Below are 19166 nucleotides of genomic sequence, written 5' to 3'. Positions count from 1 at the left end.
CCTCCTCGCCTTTAATCGGGCTGTGTGGCATGCTGTCCTGATGCCGACCTCTCTCTCTCCAAACCTCCCTTTAGATTTCTTTAGCTGCCCACGACTGCTGAGGGCTTAGTGGAGGGCTGGGTACTTTACTTTTCCCGCTCAAGCATGAAGCCCCGCTCTAGCAGAGCTGTGAGGGGACAAGTCCTGTTTCCTCTCCCCACACTGTGCTCCCCTAGGGTCTTCTTACATCTCACCCCCCACCTCATTGCACACAGGGTAAAGAGAGGCAAACCGAGTCAGAAGGGGCTAGATGTGGAAGGGAATAGTATTTATTGAGCGCCTATCATATGGCAGACCTGGCACTAAGGTCTTGACTTTTGCTAATCCCCATGACCACCCCGTGAGGCAGGTGGGGCCCACCTCCTCCAAATCCAAGATCTCAGCAAGCAACTTGTGTGGAGTCTTAGGACCAGGTTTGGGATCAAGATTACCTTCCTCTGAGTCAACTCTCAGTAGAGAAAAAACCCTCTTCGTACTTTTGATCCAACTGAGGGCGGTGTGGGGAGAGAAAGAGACCCTGCCATTTAGAGCCTCAAAAAGACTCTCTACACGATGTACTATGGTCAACTGAGGTAATATCTCAGGAGAATCAGAAGATCCCCGCAAGTCCCTTTCCCTCTTTTAAATCTCGGTTTCTAGTAAGAGAAGCTCTGGAAATTCTTTTCTCAGTCCGCCAGCAGGGGGAGTGCACGCACCACCCCTCCCTTGGCCTTCAGATAGCAGCGCAGTCAAGGGAGGGGGGAGTGTCCCGGTTTGGGGCACAGGGGCTAGGCGGACAAAAGATGACGCTGCCCACCCCGGGCGCACAGAGGAGTCAGCTGAGCCCCAAGCAACTGACCCGGATTTTAGGGCCCCGGACCATCTGAGACTCGGAATGCAGGCCTCGGGTCAGGAGTGGGGAGGGGCCCTAGTGACCAGCACCCCCCCAGACCAGAGTGAGTGAGATTCAAAAGCGAGGTGGCAGGGCCACCCCTTCCCCGCCTTCCGCCTGGGCGGTGGCGGCAGGCTACAGGTAGTTGTCTTCAGTGGCCTCGTTCCCACCCGGGGAGCCCCGGGCCTCCTCATCCGTGCTGTCGTCATCGTCCGGGGCCAGCGCCTCGATGTCATGCGTGATGTTTGCCAGCAGCCGGTGGAAGGTCTGCTCCTCCGGCCGCTGAGCCGCGCCATCATAGCTGCGCACGGCGGATGCCGACGTGGAGCTCATGCTGCGCTTGATGCGGCCAAAGCTGTCGGTGAGGATGCCACCCTCGCGGATGCCCACGCCCTCCAGGAAGCCCTCGAAGTAGCCAATGTCCTGGTCCAAGATAAAGGGTCGCATCCCTGCAGGCCAAGAGGCAGGTGACTCCCCAGGGTTCAGCCCTTTCCCTTCCCACAGAGGTATCACCTTCCTTGGAGATCTGAGTTGAAATCCCTGCCCTGCCAATCACTGGTTGTGTGGCCTTGCACAAGCTCCTTGACTCTGAGCCAGAGAATATGACATTCTCCTGGAACACAGTATGTGCTCATTACGTTAGCTTATTAGTGTTATTATTATTATCACAATTGTTATATTCCCATTATTCGTGCGTGAGTCTCATTAAATAACTACTCTGCGCCTTACTTTCCTCCTGTGTAAAATTGAGATAATTACACATCTTCTCCCGGTAGGGATATGAAGATTAAATAAGGTACTTAGCACACACCAAGTGCCCCATGAAAGTTAGCTCATATCACTTCCGTTGCTACTCAGTATGTAACTTCAGTACTTTGCTTCTCTGAGCCTCGATTTCCTCATCAGCAAAATAGGGGCAAATAACAACATCTACTTCCCAGAATTTAGGCCATTCAACTAGATGATACTTGGCACACTGTAACGGCCCAAAACATGGTAACTTATTCATATTATCATTCCCATTGTTGTTTTATTAGCTCTCCTTACTAGCTGTGGGACCTCGAATAAATTCTGTAGCCTTTCTGAGCTTCAATTTCTTTGTGGGGCAAGATGGGAAGAATCATTCCCTCTCCCAGCTTTGCCCTGAAGAAGAAATGGCTATATTAGTGCACTGTTCTTATCAACTCTGTGCCCGCAGGCAAGTCCCTTCTCTCTGCACCTTGTTCTCCTCATATGCTCCATGGATCTCATGAACTTGCCTTTATCAGGGGCTGAGAGATCAGGAGTAAACAAACGCTCCCCGCCTGGAGACTGACCAGGAATGTCACGGACCATGTAGTGGCCTTGGCTGACCGCTAGGGGGCGAGGCAGGGGGCTCACCAAGGAGGAAGAACTTGCGCCGGTCTCCATAGAGCTTCAGCAGCCCTGAGCAATAATCCTGGATGGGCAGCCCCAGCCGATACTCCCGCAGCAGCAACGCAAACTGCTGGATCTCCAGGGGCCCCAGCTTACTCCGCAGCTGTGGGGACACCATTCAGGATGAATCCCATGTAGCAACCCCCATCCAACCCCCTCCTGAAAGGCCCAAAGCCCTCCTCTGAAAATGCTAGCTGACATTAGTTTAGGCCTTTGAACAAGCTGGCCTCAGCAAAGCTCATGTCCCTAACCTCATACCCCACCCTGACCTCTGGAGTCTTATACTTCAGTCCCATCCAGGATTAGTCACGATTCCTGGAACACCCCGTGCTTTTTCCAATTTACAGCCTGTGGCTTGTGCCGTTTGCGTCGGTCCCCAAGCTCACCGTGACCATGTAATCCTGCAACTGCTCGAAGCCCAGACCGCTGTGGTCGCTGCCGCTGCAGTGGGAGTCATGGAAAGAGGGTGTGGACGTGCCGCTGTAACATGCTTCAAATGTGTCCTGGGAGCCATTGCTGTAGGGACAGGCAGAAGGGGGCCCTCACTCACCTCTCTCCAGTTCCTCCCCTGTGGCAGGTGGAACGTGAGAGGGCATAGCTACCGCTGCTCTGGGCCTGAGGCCTCATCCGTGTCCCATTTTCCCCTTCAAGGCCCTGTCTTGTCTGGCCCCACATGATCTGGCCCCTGGCTGCCTCTCAAACCTCTTCTTGCCTCTGCTGTTTGTGCTCAGGCCACCCCGCCTTCTCTCCTTTCTTCTAATGCTCAAAGTACCTCTTCACCTCTGGGCCTTTGCACATGCTGTTCCCTCAGCTTCAACCATCCCTCTTCCCCTATCTTTTGCTCAGCTAACTTTTATTTATTCTTGGATTTTAAATGTCACCTTCTCAGGAAAATTTCGCCCGATCCCCCCAGACTGGGTTAGACCCTCTATCAAATGTGGTCACAGGGTCTTTAAGTCTGCTCATGACATGCAAAGACTCCCCAGGTCTCCCCACCAAACACCCTCTCCGACCACTCTCTCCCTCACAGTCTCTGCTGCGGTCCTGGTGGCCTCCTGGCTGATCGTCAGACACACCCGGCTTCATCCTGCTTCAGAGTCCTCGCCCCTGCTGTTCCCTCTGCCCAGAGAGCTCCTTCTCCAGGGCCCAGTTCAAGTGCTGTCACCCCTGAGAGGCCTTCCTGACTCCCACAGCCCCTCTCTCGGCACTCTGAACTTCTCTTAGTGCGTATTCTCGTCAGTGCGCATGACTACTAAATAAGAGCTTCATTGTCACCTGTGCTGGGCTGTGAGCCATGCAAGAGCAGGGAACCTTGGTTTTCTTCCTTCGTTGTTTACCTGCCACGTGTTCAGCACGGGCCTCGTCCCTGTCTTGCTCCCCACTGTAACCTTAGCACACAGCCCAGTGCTTGGCATGGGGTGAGCACCCAATAAATATTGCTTAATAAGAAGTCGACCTGCCTCCTGGTCTCCGTACTGTCTCAGAACCATTTCCCAGGGACACGGTATAGTTTAGTGGTGAAATTTTTTAAAACAATTTAATCCTACATTTTCCAGTCTTGCCAGTCGTGGCCATGTGACAAGTTCTGGCCAGTGAGATGTGAGCAAAAGTTGTCCGTGGGAATTCCAGCAAAGCCCTTTAAAGAGGCCCCTGGCGTGCTACCCTGGTGGCTGCGGCTACCACCGCCACCTTGGGGCAGGAGGTGGCCTTGAGGATGGAAGCCAGTGCTGAGGAGGGAGGGAAGGAGAAGCCCAGGCCGCTGACAACCATGGGACCACACGTGAACTCCCAGTATATGTATTTTATGTAGGAGACAGGAAAAAGGCTCCATCTTGTTCAAGCTACTCTTCTTTAGAGTTTTCTATTACACGGAGCCAAAACCAAAGTGAACCAACATGTTTTTTTTTTTGGCATTAGCTTTTGGACGCTGCAGGCCACTGTGTCTGGATGGCTGGGAGAGAACCCCAGGCCCACGTGGGCCCACTTCTGGGTTCAGGTTGCACCCTGGGTCTCTCAGGGGCGTGGATCCCATGAGCCCATTGGAGCTCAGTTTACCTCCCACCCTTGATGCCCAGCATCCCAGCACCAATCAAAGCGAGGTCACTTTCTCGCCCACAGGAGCCTTAAGAATGCCTAGAAGAGCAAGCCTGTTTATGTACAGGTGGGGGGCAAGCATGGGGTCCCCAGCAAGTAGGTACCCACAAGGAGCTGCAGCAGCTGAAGTCAGCGTCATAGGCGTAAGTCCCGTCGGTCCGGCAGCTCTCACCTGCGACCAGCAGACAGAGGGCCTGTCAGAGGAAGCAAAGCAGGGACCAGCACCCCCTGCTCCTGAGGCCACGACCTAAGTGCCACCCTGAGGTTGGGATGGTGGCTAAAACCTAGATGGCCTTATAAGCAGTCATCAGGATGTTAGCTTTTTCTTGGAAATGGGCAGCTATTGGAAACTTCTGACCACAATTCCTGCTTCCCCCTGCCGCCGCCCCACTGACACACAGCCGACCTCGGGCAACTCACCTCCATCTCCTGGCCCTCAACCTTCCCAACACGGGGGGCACCACCTTCCTGTCTACCTCAAGGGGGTCTTGGGTGTAACAGATGTGGGAACAGGTGAGTTTGGGGTGCATATTAGAGGCAACCTATCGATGTTTCTCTCCCTCTCTCTCTCCCTCCCTTTCCCTCTCTCTAAAATCAATAAGCATGTCCTTGGATGAGGATAAAAACAATAACAAACCACAGCCCCTCCCCAAACAAAACAAAAACACAAAAGAGAGAGAGAAAAAAGCCCAGTTGTGAGGGGCTTTGTTGTGAATCTGATAACCAGAACATCTATGAAAAAGCTAGGTTTGAGGTCATCATGAAAACTGATATTTTTTTAAAAACTCCATATCTGGGGTGCACTGTAATTGCAATAGAGATCAGAACCCCTAACGGCTTTCATTGGCCCCAAGTCTTGGGGCACCCCCCTCCCCTGGCTTTTTGCAATGTTTCACAGGAGGGGAGTACTCACTGCGGCTGCAGAGCCATGGTCGCTCGGGCGTGGACGTGTAGTGGTAGCCAGCCCGGTCCACGCACTCGATGCTCTGGTCCCCGTAGATGATCTGGAAGACCTGACAGATGAGAGCGCAGGACTCCTCCGCAGCATCCTGGCTCGGGGGGAGGGTAGAACTCAGGCTCTCTCCTGGCACCAGGATGCCCCTGCTTCCTAAGACAGTGTGAGCGGGCTCACGGAGGCACACATACACCTACGAAAGCCTTTAATAAATCAGCTTTAAGGTTATTTCCCACCAAAGTTATTTCCCACTAGAATGGCTACTCTCTGGGTCTTGGACCCCTTTAAAGAATAGAGTGATGATTCTAACCCTTCTGCCCTGAAAAAATGCAAACATGTACCCCCACTTTCTGGGGGAATTCATGGACTTACCTGAAGCTTATCTAAAATAAGCCCTAATTTGTTTCAGTTTACAGGGAGGAAGCTGAAACCCAGAGAGGTACAGTAACTAGCCAGGACTAGAACCCAGACCTCCTAATACCTAGTTGAAGGAGGAGGAATTAAGTGTATAACAATTTTAGGGTCAACATAGTTACTACACTACCAGATGCCATATTTAGATATGAGCTCCCTGGCACCCAGGGCAAAAATGGAAGCAGGATGAATACATAAAGTTCAGTCTCTGGTAGAAAGAAGGGGTTTAAGTTCTTTGGTGAAACTTTTTAGAGACTGCAAATCTGAAGAAGAATTTGCTTCTTGTATCAACCTCTTTATGTCTTCAAGCAAGAGATACAGAAAGACCATAAATGATGAGAAGACCATCTCCACGAAGGCATTTCCAATTTTGTGTCCCTAAAAAAACCTCAGCTGTAAATTAAAATGTAACCCAGATAGGCATGTTGGGATGGAGAGTGTACTAATCATTAAACCAGGACTGAGCCCTCCAATAACCCTACAAAATGGCCAGGGAAGAAAGGATCCCTATTTTATCGTTAAAGACACCGAGGCTTAGATTGGCCAAATGCCCTGCCCAGGCTCGCACAGCAGGCTCCGGGCACTGGTTATATCAGCACCCAGGTTTTTTGACTCTATAACTCCTGTGCCCTCCTTGGGACCACAATGCTTCAGACAAGAGGCAGAGACTAAGACACCCCTGAAAAACAACTTTTCATTTATTGATTTATTCTGCAAATTCTCATTTAGTCCTATTGTGTGGCAGCTACTGGGTCAGGCTCTGGGGTCTCAGAGGTGAATGAGATGAAATCTGTACCCTAAAACCCTCCCAGTCTGCTAAGATAGGTAGGGCACAAACTCACTTTCCTCCCTGATTATCACTGCAGCCTGCTTATTTTCTCGTTGGTCCCTATCACAAGGTATACTAATATTATATGATTGAATTGATCCATTCATTCAACAGGTATTGAGTACCTGTTATGTGCCAGGCACATATTCTAGGAGCTGGAGATACCACAGTGAGCCATGCAGAACCCCCAGGGCTCTTGCACTCTGCAAGCAGGCCAGTCTGTCTAGAGCAGAGTAAATAAGGGAGGAGAGTAGAAAGAGATGTGGCCAGAGAGGGGATGGTGGCTGGAGCCACTGTCATAAGGTAGATGGCCTTCTCAGCAGTTGTAAGGGCATTAGCTTTTCTTCTGAGTGAAATGGGGAGTCATTGAAAGATTTTGAGCATTGAAAGCATGTGACTTAAGTGTTACTAGAACTGCTCTGACTGTGGGGTGGCGGGGGACAGGCTGCAAGCAAGGGCCAAACCCGTGAGAGGTGACGGCATCATTCAGATTACAGATGGGGCATGAGCCTGGGTGGAGACAGTGAAGGATGGGGAGAGACAGATGGGTTTGGGTTATATTTTAAAAATAGGGCCAAGAGGATTTGTTGACAGAGTGGATATGGGCTGTGGGAAGGAGAGTGGGGAGCCAGGAACCACTGCGAAGTTTTGGTATGAACAACGGAAGGACAGAGCTGCCATGAATCAAGACAGGGAGATGCAGGCCAGAGCAGGTTTAGGAGAAACGACTGGGAGCTCAGCTTTTGACATCATAGACCCTCAAGTGAAGCAGCAGAGTGGAAAAACATGTTGGCATATATGATGATGAGAGAGAAACTTCAGGGAGTTCTCGGAGTTTTAAATGCCCCAGGACCAGAGGAGACCACCTAGAAATGGGTGTAAGAGGGACGCGGATCAAGGACTAAGCCTGGAGCACTCCAAACTTAAGAGACTGAAAAGAGGAGGAAGTAGCTCTTGAGAAGGAGCGGCCAGGGGTGTAAGAGGAAAACCAGGAAAATGGGGAGGAGCTGGAAGCCAAGTGAGAAAGTGTTTCAGGGAAGAGTGAGTCAGCTCCAGAGTCCAAGTTTACTGACTATTATCCATGTCTCTCCCTGGACAGGCACTGTGGGTGTTGCTTCCGACGGTTCATAGACAGAGGGAGCTGGGGACCTGGGTCAGAGAGAAATCTTTGAAGCCTGAGGCTTTGAAGGTGTCTGCTAGACTGTGAGCTCCCTAAGGGAGGACACCAAATATGTCTCATTTATCTCTGTATCTACAGCACCTAGCCCAATACCTTGCACACGGTGGAGCCCAGTAAATACGGTCAAATGGATAAAAGCAAGGGTGAATGTGGAGGACGGGTGGAGGGAGGATAGGTGAGGAAAGGATGGCAGAAAGGCTGTTGCCTTGGCTGACCCCCTAGTCACCCAGACTACAGGCTCTGAACATCGTGCGTTCCAACGTTGAAATCACCACCTGCTTCCTGCGTGACCTTGCACAAGTTAGTTTCTGGGCCGCGGTTTCCTTCTTTATGGAATGGGGATGATCGAAGTATTTGTCTCTACCTTACCGTTAGAAGGACATAAGTTAGTGCTCGTTCTGTGCCTGGCATGGGTTGGCAACTCTATTCATGCCAGTGATTAGTGTCCTCCTGATTGTTACTGAGGTAGCGGGGACATTGACGATATTGGACGAAAAGCAGGGTTGGAGAGGGGATTAGATCAAGTCTATTTGGGCCATTTTGAGTTTTCATTCCATTGGGACAGCAAGGGGGAAGAGTCCTGGAGGGGTCCAGGGCTAGGCTTTAAGAAGCCTTTTGGCGTCACGAGCACACGGGTATACTCGAAATCCTAGGCAGGGGTGAACAAGGGAGAAGGAAAGAGGCGAGGGTAGAGACCAGCAACCTCGTGATTGGGCCGGGGTGCTGGTGAGGAGCCGCGCGCTCCGGGAGGCAGAACGCACGGGCGTGGGGTGCCCTCGGGCTCACCCTGTTGGCCACAGCCAGGATGACAAGATTGCAGTAGGCGTCGGGGCTGGGATCCTGCGGGTCTAGTGGGTTGGAGCCCGGGTGGCGCCGCTCCCAGCTGCCGCCGCCGCCGCCACCCGCCTGCCTCCGCTCCCAGCTGCCACCTAGCTTGCCCGCGCCGCCACCGCCGCCACCATGCCGCCGCTCCCAGCTGCCGCTGAACGTCTGACGCCGTTCCCAGCTGCCGGATGCCCGCGCCCCAGCGCGCTGGCGCTCTAGGCTCCCGCCGCCGCCGCCGCCCGCGGCCCGGGCTTCCGCGCCCGCGCCCCCGCCCCACGCCATCCGCCAGTCCAGGCTGCAGATGGTGTGACGCCGCTCCGTGGTGCCCACCCGCCGCTTCTCGGGAGCAGCGCCCGGCGGGCCAGTGTCGCGACCGGTCCCGCCGGGGCTGGCGTCTACACCGGCTGGCACCGGATCCACGCCCAGACCTAGAAGAGACCGAGTGACTGTCACCCACAGGAGATCGGGCTAAGAGCGCCCCCCAGAGGCCACCCGGGGGGCCTGAGTGTGCTGCCTTGTTGTGCAGCCGCTCCTGGCCCCGCCCCTGGCCTCAGGCCCCACCCCTGGTTTTGGCTCTGCAGGGCATTCACACCTGCCCCACCCCACCTCGGTGCCCCTAGCCTCAGACCATGCCGTAGGGCCTGTGGGTGGTCATGCTGTCCCTTCCCTCTGTATTCTTAACTCGGACTCACTGGTTTCAGGGTCCCCTCCTTAGATTCCGGCCGTCCCTCCACGGCACCACTGGCCTCAGGCCCTGCGCCTAAGTTGGCGAGATGTGACGTATGCCAAAGGCTACCCTAGCTTCGAACTCCGCTCGAGGAGTCTGGCCCCAACTCTAGGTCAGACTCCTCCCCTCGTCCGAAGTTCCACCCCATCCTCGGAAAGCTGTGGCCACGCCCTTTAACTTTTTGCCCTCCCCCCCCGCCTGCTGCGGAGTTCTGGCTTCTCCATCCTTCCCTGGCTTCACCACTTGGCCTCGGGATGGTGAGTTTGGCCGCCCACCCTTCAGCCTCAACCTTGGGCTTGGTCTTCCTGCGTAAGGCCATGGACTGACCCTAGTAGTAGGTTAGGGTGGTCAGGCCTTTCCTGTCACCTCATCATCCAGCCTCAGGCCTCAATCCTGCCCCATGTCACACACATTCCCAAAACAAGACGTTGAAACTTTTCTCTCCCTTTCACCTCATGGCCCTGTCCCCTTGCAGGCTCCACGCGCTGTACCTGTCTTAAGCACCAGCAAGTGCAGCGCGTCATCCTGCAGGTAGGAGGCAGCGGCAATCTCGTGCGTGGGGATACGCAGGATGAGTTCCTCGTTGTCGCGCCAGGTGAGCAACAGGCAGCGAGCCGAGAGGCTCAGGATGCTGTCCTGCTCCGGTGTAGTCTTCAGTGGCAGCTCCTTCAGCTGCTGCGGGGTGGGTCGGATCTCCTGAGTCCCCAGGGTCCTTGGGTGGGAGAGGGAGAAGGGGACAGCCCCTGCCCACTCCCCTCACCAGAGACTCACCCTGGCGGTGTCCAGCAGCTGCAGGAGCTCATCCCGGCTGGAGGGGTTCAGTGAGGAGTTTACCCAGGTGAGGTGGCCCAGGAACTGGATGGCAAACCAGGATGGGGTGGGGAGAATGGTGGGAGAAGGGCAGAAAGAGGTCACTCTGAAGTCTTGGAGGACCCTGACCTCTTCACTAACACAGTGAGATAGGCTGAGATAGAAATATCTGAATTAACAATAAGAACCTGACAAGAGCTGTTATTGAGCCAGTCATGGAAGCCAGACACTGTCCTGAGAGCTCTGTGCACATTCGCTCATTATCCTCCCTTCGAGGGTGAGAAAACTAAGGCAAGCAAAGATAAGTAAGTAACATGCCCAGTCTATGAGTATATCACTAGAAACGGCAGAGCGACTCCACACGCCAGAGTCCACACTCTCACTGCTAGTTTTTATTGCCTGAACACAGTTATTCAGCTATGATGAAATCCAAAGTCACCGGCATCGCTTGAAAGAACTGACCACCTATGAATTCCCACTTCGCCTGAGATGCTCTGTCCACCCCAAGCACCAGGATTGACTCATGTGCAAGTCACTCACCCTCTTTGTGATCTTGTTGCAGAAGTCAAATGAAAAGGAACAAATGTTATATCAAACTAGTGCATAATTTTGTCAGAAAAAATGATGCCCTGAATCAATAAATGGATTCTTCATTCATTCTTTGCTATAACTTAAAGCTTTCATTTAACTTATATGTTATTCCATCAACATAAGAATTAACTTTTTTCTGTTATTTTAATTTTATTCTTTCAGGTGAATCTCACTAATCAACTGTTTTCTTTTTATTCTGCATGAAATTTCAGTCCCCTCATTTTAAATGGATTTGTTTGTTAGCATTTCCCTCCACATGGGATTTTTGGATGAAATACAAGATGCTGGTTAAATTGGAGTTTCACATAAACAACAAATATGTTTTAAAACAGCCCCCCGCCAACCCATGCAGTATTTGGGACATAGATTAGTACTAAAAAAGTATTCAGCCCTGACTGGTGTGGCTCAGTGGGTTGGGTGTCATCCTGGGAAGCGAAAGTTCAGCAGTTTGATTCCGGGTCAGGGCACATGCCTGGGTTACGGGCCGGGTTCCTGGCAGGGGGCTTGTGAGAGGCAGCCGATTGATGTTTCTCTCACACATAGATGTTTCTCTCCTCTTGCTTCTCCCTCCCTTCCCCTCTCTCTAAGACTAAATAAATAAAAATCTTTTTTTAAAAAGCATTCACTGCTTGTCTGAAATTCAAATTTAACTGTTTTTGCTAAATCTGACACTCAACCCCATATCAACCTGCCTTGGGTGGTGAGGATTCTTCACTGCTCCTTCACGGTGTTCGTGAAATAGCAGCCCTTGATCCCATCAGGGCACATACAAGAAGCAGCCAATAAATACATAAATAAGCGGAACAACAAACTTATGTTGTTCTCTCTCTCAAATCAGGAAACAAAAATTTAAAAAAGAAAGAAAGAAAGAAATGAGTTCTTTAAGTCCCCTGTGGTTTGCTGAACTGAGTTGGTTCCTTTAACCTGGACACTGAGTAGCAACAACACCACTGCAGTGAAATCTCACAGGGAGGTGTGGCTCTTCCGTACACAGCGCTCTCTCCCATTGGCGCTACCCCGGGAGTAGGTTCTGAGCCCCACGTTCAGCTGGGAACACGGGCACTGAGCACGTGGAGGTCATTGCTGAGGGCCCACAGCATAAGGCAGGGGAAAGGCTGCCCAGTCCTTTTCCCCCTGAGCCTTCTTTGTATGAGACGGGGCTGGCCAAGGATAGGTAATGGAGGGGAGGTAAGGTCTCTCTGGATGGGGCTCAGGACATGCTACCCCCAAATACAGCACCTTATTAAGAGTAACTGAAGCTGAAGGAGTTTGAGAAAAGCACTCTGACCTCCCTGCTGACTTTCCCCTGAAAGCAGGAGATGAATCTGTGTGAAAGGTGCCCTCTTTGTACCAGGAAGAGGAGACAGACGTCCTTATCACCAGCTTTAGGCCTGAGAAGACTACGTAAACAAACTTTGTTACTTCTTCACCCCTTACTCGCCTTAGCCCAACCCTTTCCCTTGTCATTTTTTTCACGCATTTATTGTTTCTCTGTCTACAAAGGTATCAAATCTTCCTGCTTTGGTCACTTCTTGGGCTTTTCATTCTCTTGTGAAGGCTCCCATGGACATGTAAAACTTGCATAAAATATGTATACTTTTCTCCCGTGAATCCCAGCCAGGGACACGAAGAGGGTCAAGGAAAACTTTTTCTCCCCTGCACCCCTCACCCCAAGATTGGACCCACCCCTTCTCCTCATTCAGCACGCACCTTGACCTCTTTCTCCAGGTAATCACACAGCAGAATCTGGGGGTCGATGAGGTAGTCAGGGGGATAAAGGGGCATCGAGTGCAGGGGCCGGCGGCTCACACTGCTCCGAACGGCTGCTCCTGCTCGGCGCCCAGCCTTTGGGAACATAAGCCTTAGGAGCGGGCCCTGTGTAAAGATGGGGAGGGGCAGGCTAGATTGCAACCCAGCGGGGGAGCAGGTAGGCGTCTCTAGCCTGGATTGGAAGCCTTAGAGCACAGAATTGCTCTGGGTGAGGTCCTCTGCCTTGGGGGTTAGGGAGCAGGGGAATGCAGGGGAATAGATCTATTGGGTTGGTGTCTGTCTGGCCCTCGGTCAGAGAAGCTACAGGAGGAATTCCCCCAGGAATACCAGGGAAGGCGGTTGGGAGTATCTCCCAAATGAATCTGGCTGGGCTTCCCTGGAAGGTCCTGTCTGTCTGCAGATTCTAGGGATGGCGGAGGCCACTGAGAACAGGGAGGACAGGTTAGGGAGTTTGGAACTCAACTGTCTGCCTGCCCAAGGGTGAAGAGGAAGGTCCTTCCAAATGAGAAAAGAGGCACTATTTTCACCCCTCACTGCCCCTCACTCCCACGCCAGGCTTCCCTCTTCGCCAGCTCCGGGGACAGTTCTCTGCCCCGCATCCCTCCCAGCCTCCCACCTACCTTTTTCCCTTTCTTGACTTCATATTCCATGGTGCAGCGTTCTGTTCCTGCTGCCCTCCTGGCCACCCCCTCCAGCCTCTCCCCCCCATGCAGTTCCTTTGTTCTTTTTCCTGCCTGGTCGGAAACTCCACCAGCCCTGGAGTTCCTGCCCCTCCTGTGTGATAGTGAGCAGAGGTGGAGGGGGCGGGATGCAGCCTTGGGACCCCTCAGCTCTACGGTGGGAGCCCAGCCAGAGGAACTGACCTGCGGAGACAGCTTCACGGCCTCCAGCCAGAGCTGGCTGCTGTTGAGGGGGCTTAGGAGTTGAGTGAGGCTGGGGAAGGAAGGCTCTCCTGAATTGGGAGTCAGAAAATCCCAGATTCCACCCCCACTTCTACCACTGACCTTGCTGTGTGACCTTAGCAAAACAAGTTATTTTAAAAACTGGGGGTAAATAGTGCCTCCCTCTCTGGGCTGCTGCAGTGAGAACTAAATGCAAGAATGGGTTGGAAAATGCTTCATAAACTATAGAATAATATGTCCAAAAAAGCTATAATTTTAAAAATTAATCATTTCTATTAAGGGAGGCCGTATTGCATGGGCTTCAGAGACAGGCTGTCTGAGTTTGAATCCGGGCTTTGCCGCTTACTAGGGTTATGACCTCGAGCAAGCCCCTTAACCTCTTGTGCTTCATTTTCCCCGACTGTAAAATGGGCATACACACCAGTCTGACCTCATAGCGCCCTTGAGAGGATTAAATGCACTTAGAAGAGCTCCCGGCACACATGAAGTGCTCAATAAATATTAACTATTTACTTATCCATGTGTCTGTGTGTGCTGGGCTATTTTACTGTCTCTTGGGAGACAGTAAAAGGCTCCCTTTGTGGGTCCGTGCTGAGCACTTCATGTATTTCATCTCACTTATTCCTCACAACATTGGGTTGCCTTGTTATACTCACTATACAGATTTTTTTTAAAGGCTCAACTGCAGAGGCTGACTCAGGGAGGTCACAGTGAATAAGAGGAGGACCTGGGGTTTCCACCTGGTCTGGATCTGAAGCCTCCTCATTCCTTACCCCTAGGGCCTATGCACTCTGCATGCCCCACCCAGGGCAGGGGGAAAGGTTCTGATTGGCCCATTCTCCCCTCGCCATGACACTTGGGTTCTGGAGACCCAGCTTTGGAAGTGATATGCCGTATGATCCAGGGAAAGTTGTTTATTATAACCTCTCTGGCCCTCAGCTTCCTCATCTTTCCAATGGGAATGATAATCCCAAAGCCCTGCCCTGCAGTCAGAGATGTAGCAAGAAAGACACCAGGCCTTGGATGAGAAAGTGGTTGGAAACTGTGAAGTGCAGGGGCCAAACAATGCATAGGACAGTTTTGAAAGATTTTCTGAAAGCACGGGTGTGCCAGGCCAGTGCCCATCGGAGAGAAGGTCAGAGCTCCCACCGCCTCGGGGTGTGGAGGCCACAGGAGACTGCCAGCTACCAGCCTTCCCCCTTACCTCCTGCCCCCTTTCCAGGGAGGGGAAATGGCCCAGGCTGCTCAGTGCAAGCTCACACAGCCACACCCTCCTGCTCCTGCCACCCTACTTCCTGCCACCTCCCAGCAGCAGGAAGAAAGATCTCCATCAGCCTGCTGGCCAACAGGAAGAGGCCGGGCTGTGCAACCCAATTCCTGACGGTTCCCAACATCAAAACTCCCACTTAACCTCTTGAGCAAGTCCTGAATTCCCACCCTCCAAGTGGCAGCAGGGAATGCACAGTGGTTTCTTGCTCTGGCACCTCCATGGCCGGCTTCTGCAAATCCTTTCCTCTCTCTGCACCTCAGTTTCACCTGTCTGTAAAACGGAGACATCTATTACTCCTGGCCTGACTGCAACCATCACCAAACTTCTGGGAATCTCAAATAGGACAAAACTTGTTCTGAGCGCCACTAGAAACAGCAAACTATCTATGTCTTATTCCCTGCAGTGCCCACCTCAAGGCCATACACAGATCAAGTGCTTAGAAAATGTCAGTGGAAGTAGGTGGAGATGGGTGGCCCTTAGGGGTTTAAATGTCTATGACCTTGAACAGGTAGTTAGTCCATCTTCCGGAGTCCAGAATCCTCACGTGTCAAAAGCAGGATAACGCTGGTGCTTGCCTCAGAAGACTGCCAAAGGGATTAAACGGAAACAGAAGAATACAATGATAACATTTACTATTCAAATTAGCTTGTGAATCATAAAAGAAATGAGTAAAACAAAGTCCCTGCTCTCAAAGACTTAGCGGTTGTGGCAAATAGTATTCATCTCTTTTGAACTGCCTCCAGCTGATTGGCAGGGGCTGCCCAGAGCTCTGTGTAGAGGATTATAAACACCAGATCCACTCCCAGCATGAAAAAGGGATTGATTATCAGTGCCCGCCGTGGGACAGGAGGGGGAAATGTGGCATCTGGTGTCCAATGCGTTTGCTGGCCCTGCCCTGGTTAGAGAGACACACACGTAGGTAAAGAACTCTGATATAAGGCAAGTGGCTAGTCTGGGGAAGGCAGAATCAGGAGCCGTTCAACAAGCCCATGGCATTCAATACTTGAAGGCCATACGGATGGAAGGTCCCTCTAGACGCAGGGAACAGCTTGAACAAACACACAGTGCCTGAACTGCAACGCTTTGGGCTGCAAAAAAAAAAAAATAGACTATTCTATCAAAGGTGGTTTAGACAATAAGGACAGGAAGTTCAATGGTGATTTCAGGGCTGGTTAATGGAGCAGCTCAAAAATGGCAGCAAATTCCTTATATTCGTCGTTCTTTGCCAGTATTATGGGCTGGATTGTGTCTCCCAAATTTATATGTTGAAGCACCGACACCCGGTGCCTCTGAATGTGACTGTTTTTGGAGATTAGTTAAAATGAGGCCAGAGAGGGGTCTCTAATCTGATCTGACTGGTGTTGCCGGAACAAGAGGACGTGTGTCACACAGAGACACCAGGGATGTGCGCACACAGAGGGAAGACCATGTAAAGACACCACGAGAAGGTGGCCATCTGCAGGCCAAGGCGAGAGGTCTCAGAAGAAACCAGTCCTGCTGAGACCTTGATGTGAGATTTCTAGCCTCCAGAATTATGAGAAAATGAATTTTTGCTGTTCAAGTCACCCAGCGTGTGGTAATTTGCTTTGGCAGCCCCAGAAAACTCGTACAGCTGGCAAGATGGCTGTGCGGCTTTAGGATTATTATTATTAGGCTTTTGATGCCATCAACCCTTGATGAGGCCCACGGTTTTTCCTTTTTGTGTGTTTTTATCATGAGGAAAAACCTTCCCCAGAAATTCTTCAAAAGACTTCTCTTAGGAATCTAAGGCCAGCTGTATTAGCCAGAACATATTTCGGCTGCTACAAAGACCTAAATAACGGTGGCTTAGACACAATAGAAGCTTATCTCTTCTATCACAAAAGTAGTCCAGGGCAGGTGTGGGAGCCCCGTGTACGCAAGACCCAGGGGCTACCTAGCTTGCTGCCCCCTACTAGGGTTTTGCTCTCAGCTTCAAGATGGCGCTCCCCACAGCGGCAGCCCAGCCAGCAGAACGGTAAACAGAGCCAGGGAGAGCACAACCCCCGTTTTGAAGGGATGATCTAAAAGGAGCCCGAAGGTCTACTGCTAGTATCCCATTGGCCAGAACTTGTTTTCATGGCAGCGCATATTGCAAAGGAGGCTGGGAAATGTAGCTTGCATGGATATGCCCCACTAAAAATTCCTTTATGGAAAAAGGGGTGGTTCTTAGGGGACACATAGTGGTCTCTGCCTCACAGAATTGGGTCACGTGCCCCCAATCCCACCAATCCTCCATCATGGCAATTATCTTGGACCAATGGTTCTCAAACTTATGTGTGCATCAAAATCACCTATAAAGCTTATAAAAGCATGTGGCTCCCCACCCCACAGTGGCCGGATTCAGTGGGTCTGGGGCAGGGCCTGAGAATTAGCATTTCTAACAAGTTTCCTGGTGCTGCTGGTCTGGGAACCACACTTTGAGAACAACTGTCTTAGGCCAATGGTGACTTTCTTTTGGGGGCCACATGGGTGAGAATACACTCCCTGAACACTTGGGATGGGGCCCTCTAGGAGAGTGGGGCTCTACCTGCAGGGAAGAATGCTGAGAGAGGCCGTTGGTGGCAACTGGGAGAGTGCCACAGAAACAGAAAGATGGGTGGTTTGGAGAGGCTTTTGGGGTGGGGTGGGGGGCCTGACAGGGTAATGTTGGAGATGAAGTGCAAGAGGTAATTTGGGCTCAGCCTGTGAAAAAGTCTCCAGGCTTTGACCTTCATCCTGAAAGTCCTGGGGAGCCGCAGGAGGTGCTAAAGCAAGGAAATGTCACGGTCGGATCTGTAGGAGGATGCTTCAAAGCAGCGGTCCTCCGAGTGAGATCCTCAGACCCCTTGTGCCAGAATCTTCTAAATGCAGATTCCCAGGCAGGCTCTGTCCACTTGCTGGTTATGGAGATCGAAGTCTGCATTTAAAACACAGCCCCTCTATCCCAAGGGATTCTGGTGCATTTTGAAGTTTGAGAGCCACTGGATTACAGGATGAAAACCCCGAGGCAGGGAGACCTTATGGAACCGCCATAACCGCAGGGACTGTGTCTGTTTTAGTTTTCCCTTTGCTGTGCCTGAAAGAGTGCCTGGCATACAGTAGGTACTCAATAAATATTTGGGGTTTGGCCTTAGAAACCTCAGTCTGGGTCCTGATTTTGTCATGGACTCATTCCCTGACCTCTGGCAAATCGGTTCCCACCCCATTTCCCCCCCTTATTTGTAAAATGAAGAGTTTGAAAATAATTCCTAAAACTTTTGCGGAACCCCTCTTCTTTCTGGTTGATTGACTGAGGCTCTGTCCAATCAACAGGGAGTTTGTGTAACAACCCAACCTCTCCCAACCAAAAGTCTTTGTGGCCGTGGATAACCTTCCTCCCCACTCCCGCCTCCCGTCTCCTTCCTCTGGCCCAGAACAGCAAAACAATAGGACACAGACGACATGTACTGAAATGACTTTTAATATCTCATGTCGCAGTAAAATTAAAAATATACAAAAAGTTTGTGGTGTACAAAAGAGTCTCAGTACAGAAGCCCCAGCGTGGGGCCCCTCCCCCTCCCGGGGGAAGCGCAGAGGCGTGATTGGGGGTGGAGGACTGAGGATGGCACAGATGTAGTAAATACCAGGAGGTCGGACGGGAATAGGGAATAGGGAACAGATGTGGGCAGGGGCGGGGCCCATGTGGCAGGGAAGAGAGAATCCGGAGGGGAGAATCACTGGGAATTGTGCTGAAGGAGGGAAATCGGCCCCCCAGGCATGGCTAGTGGTTCCTGCAGTGGGGGGGTTGGGGTGGAGGGGTCAGGGCTAGGGGTGCCCCAGTGGCACTCTGGAACACCCTGCCTGCCTGCCACCAGCTAGCTCACTGTGTGTCCTTGGGCTGGCTGCCTCTCGAGGCCTACCCTTTCAGTAGAGCAGGATGCGGGGCGACTAAACCACTGATTTCCACCTTGGAGCCCCAAGCCTTGGTCTGCAGAGGCAGAAATGGGGGCCCACTAGTGCTCTTGAGAATTGTGTAAACACTGCAACAGAACACAGCTCCTCCCCAACCTTCAAGCCCTAGAAGCTAACTTGAGGTCTTGGCAGCATTTATCTGCAATCAAAAGCTCAGCTTGAGTTAATTTAATATGGGAAAATTAATTATTCTTCAAGAATTGAGGCTTGTTTGGAAGAAAGAAAAAATCTCCCAAACTCTAGGATCTGGGGGGTGAGAATAGTAAGAGGGGGCTCTGGGAATCGTTCGAGTCCCTTCCAGCTGTTTATGACTGGTTCAGGAAACCCAGGGGTGGGGGGCTTTTGTTTACGAACCCCCCCTAAGTTTGACAGTCTGGCCCAACGGAGGCTGGCCTGGCTGGGAGCCTGGGACTCCATGACAGAAGGAGGTGGAGGGATATCGGTGTCCTGTCTGGTGCCCTTTCTCTTCCCCTTTTGTCTCAGGCTACCCTCCATTCTGGGATTATTGCAGGTGCCTCAGGG

General features: G+C 51.8%; 1 protein-coding gene across 4 annotated transcripts; it reads right to left on the bottom strand.

Moving 5' to 3' along the window:
• Positions 1 to 284: 284 nt before the first annotated feature.
• Positions 285 to 13214, bottom strand: CCM2L (CCM2 like scaffold protein). Of its 4 annotated transcripts, none has more exons than XM_028524440.2 (10): positions 13142 to 13214; positions 12462 to 12626; positions 10122 to 10205; positions 9842 to 10025; positions 8585 to 9051; positions 5334 to 5469; positions 4529 to 4592; positions 2713 to 2842; positions 2291 to 2429; positions 285 to 1359 (listed from the first exon to the last, which is right to left on the bottom strand). In XM_028524440.2, the coding sequence occupies exons 1-10, from the start codon at positions 13169 to 13171 to the stop codon at positions 1046 to 1048; spliced, it is 1713 nt and encodes a 570-aa protein (XP_028380241.1). In that variant the 5' UTR covers positions 13172 to 13214; the 3' UTR covers positions 285 to 1045. The 4 variants fall into 4 exon arrangements, with proteins under 4 accessions (XP_028380241.1, XP_035865584.1, XP_035865583.1 ...); XM_036009691.1 differs by having other exon boundaries at positions 5334 to 5433; XM_036009690.1 differs by having other exon boundaries at positions 9842 to 10022.
• Between the last annotated feature and the right edge of the window lie 5952 nt (positions 13215 to 19166).

Source organism: Phyllostomus discolor, chromosome 9 (assembly GCF_004126475.2).
Source record: "Phyllostomus discolor isolate MPI-MPIP mPhyDis1 chromosome 9, mPhyDis1.pri.v3, whole genome shotgun sequence".
NCBI lineage: Eukaryota > Metazoa > Chordata > Mammalia > Chiroptera > Phyllostomidae > Phyllostomus > Phyllostomus discolor.
This window is presented reverse-complemented; position numbering and strand designations above follow the sequence as displayed.

Excerpts from the sequence above, each read along its gene's own strand:
- CCM2L (XM_028524440.2), bottom strand. The coding sequence starts at position 13,171 with ATGGAATATGAAGTCAAGAAAGGGAAAAAG. Across the intron at positions 10,206-12,461 it reads ACCTGGAGAAAGAGGTCAAG|TTCCTGGGCCACCTCACCTG; the intron begins GTGCGTGCTGAA and ends TTTGCCATCCAG. Across the intron at positions 5,470-8,584 it reads TCCTGGCTGTGGCCAACAGG|GATGCTGCGGAGGAGTCCTG; the intron begins GTGAGCCCGAGG and ends CCCCCGAGCCAG.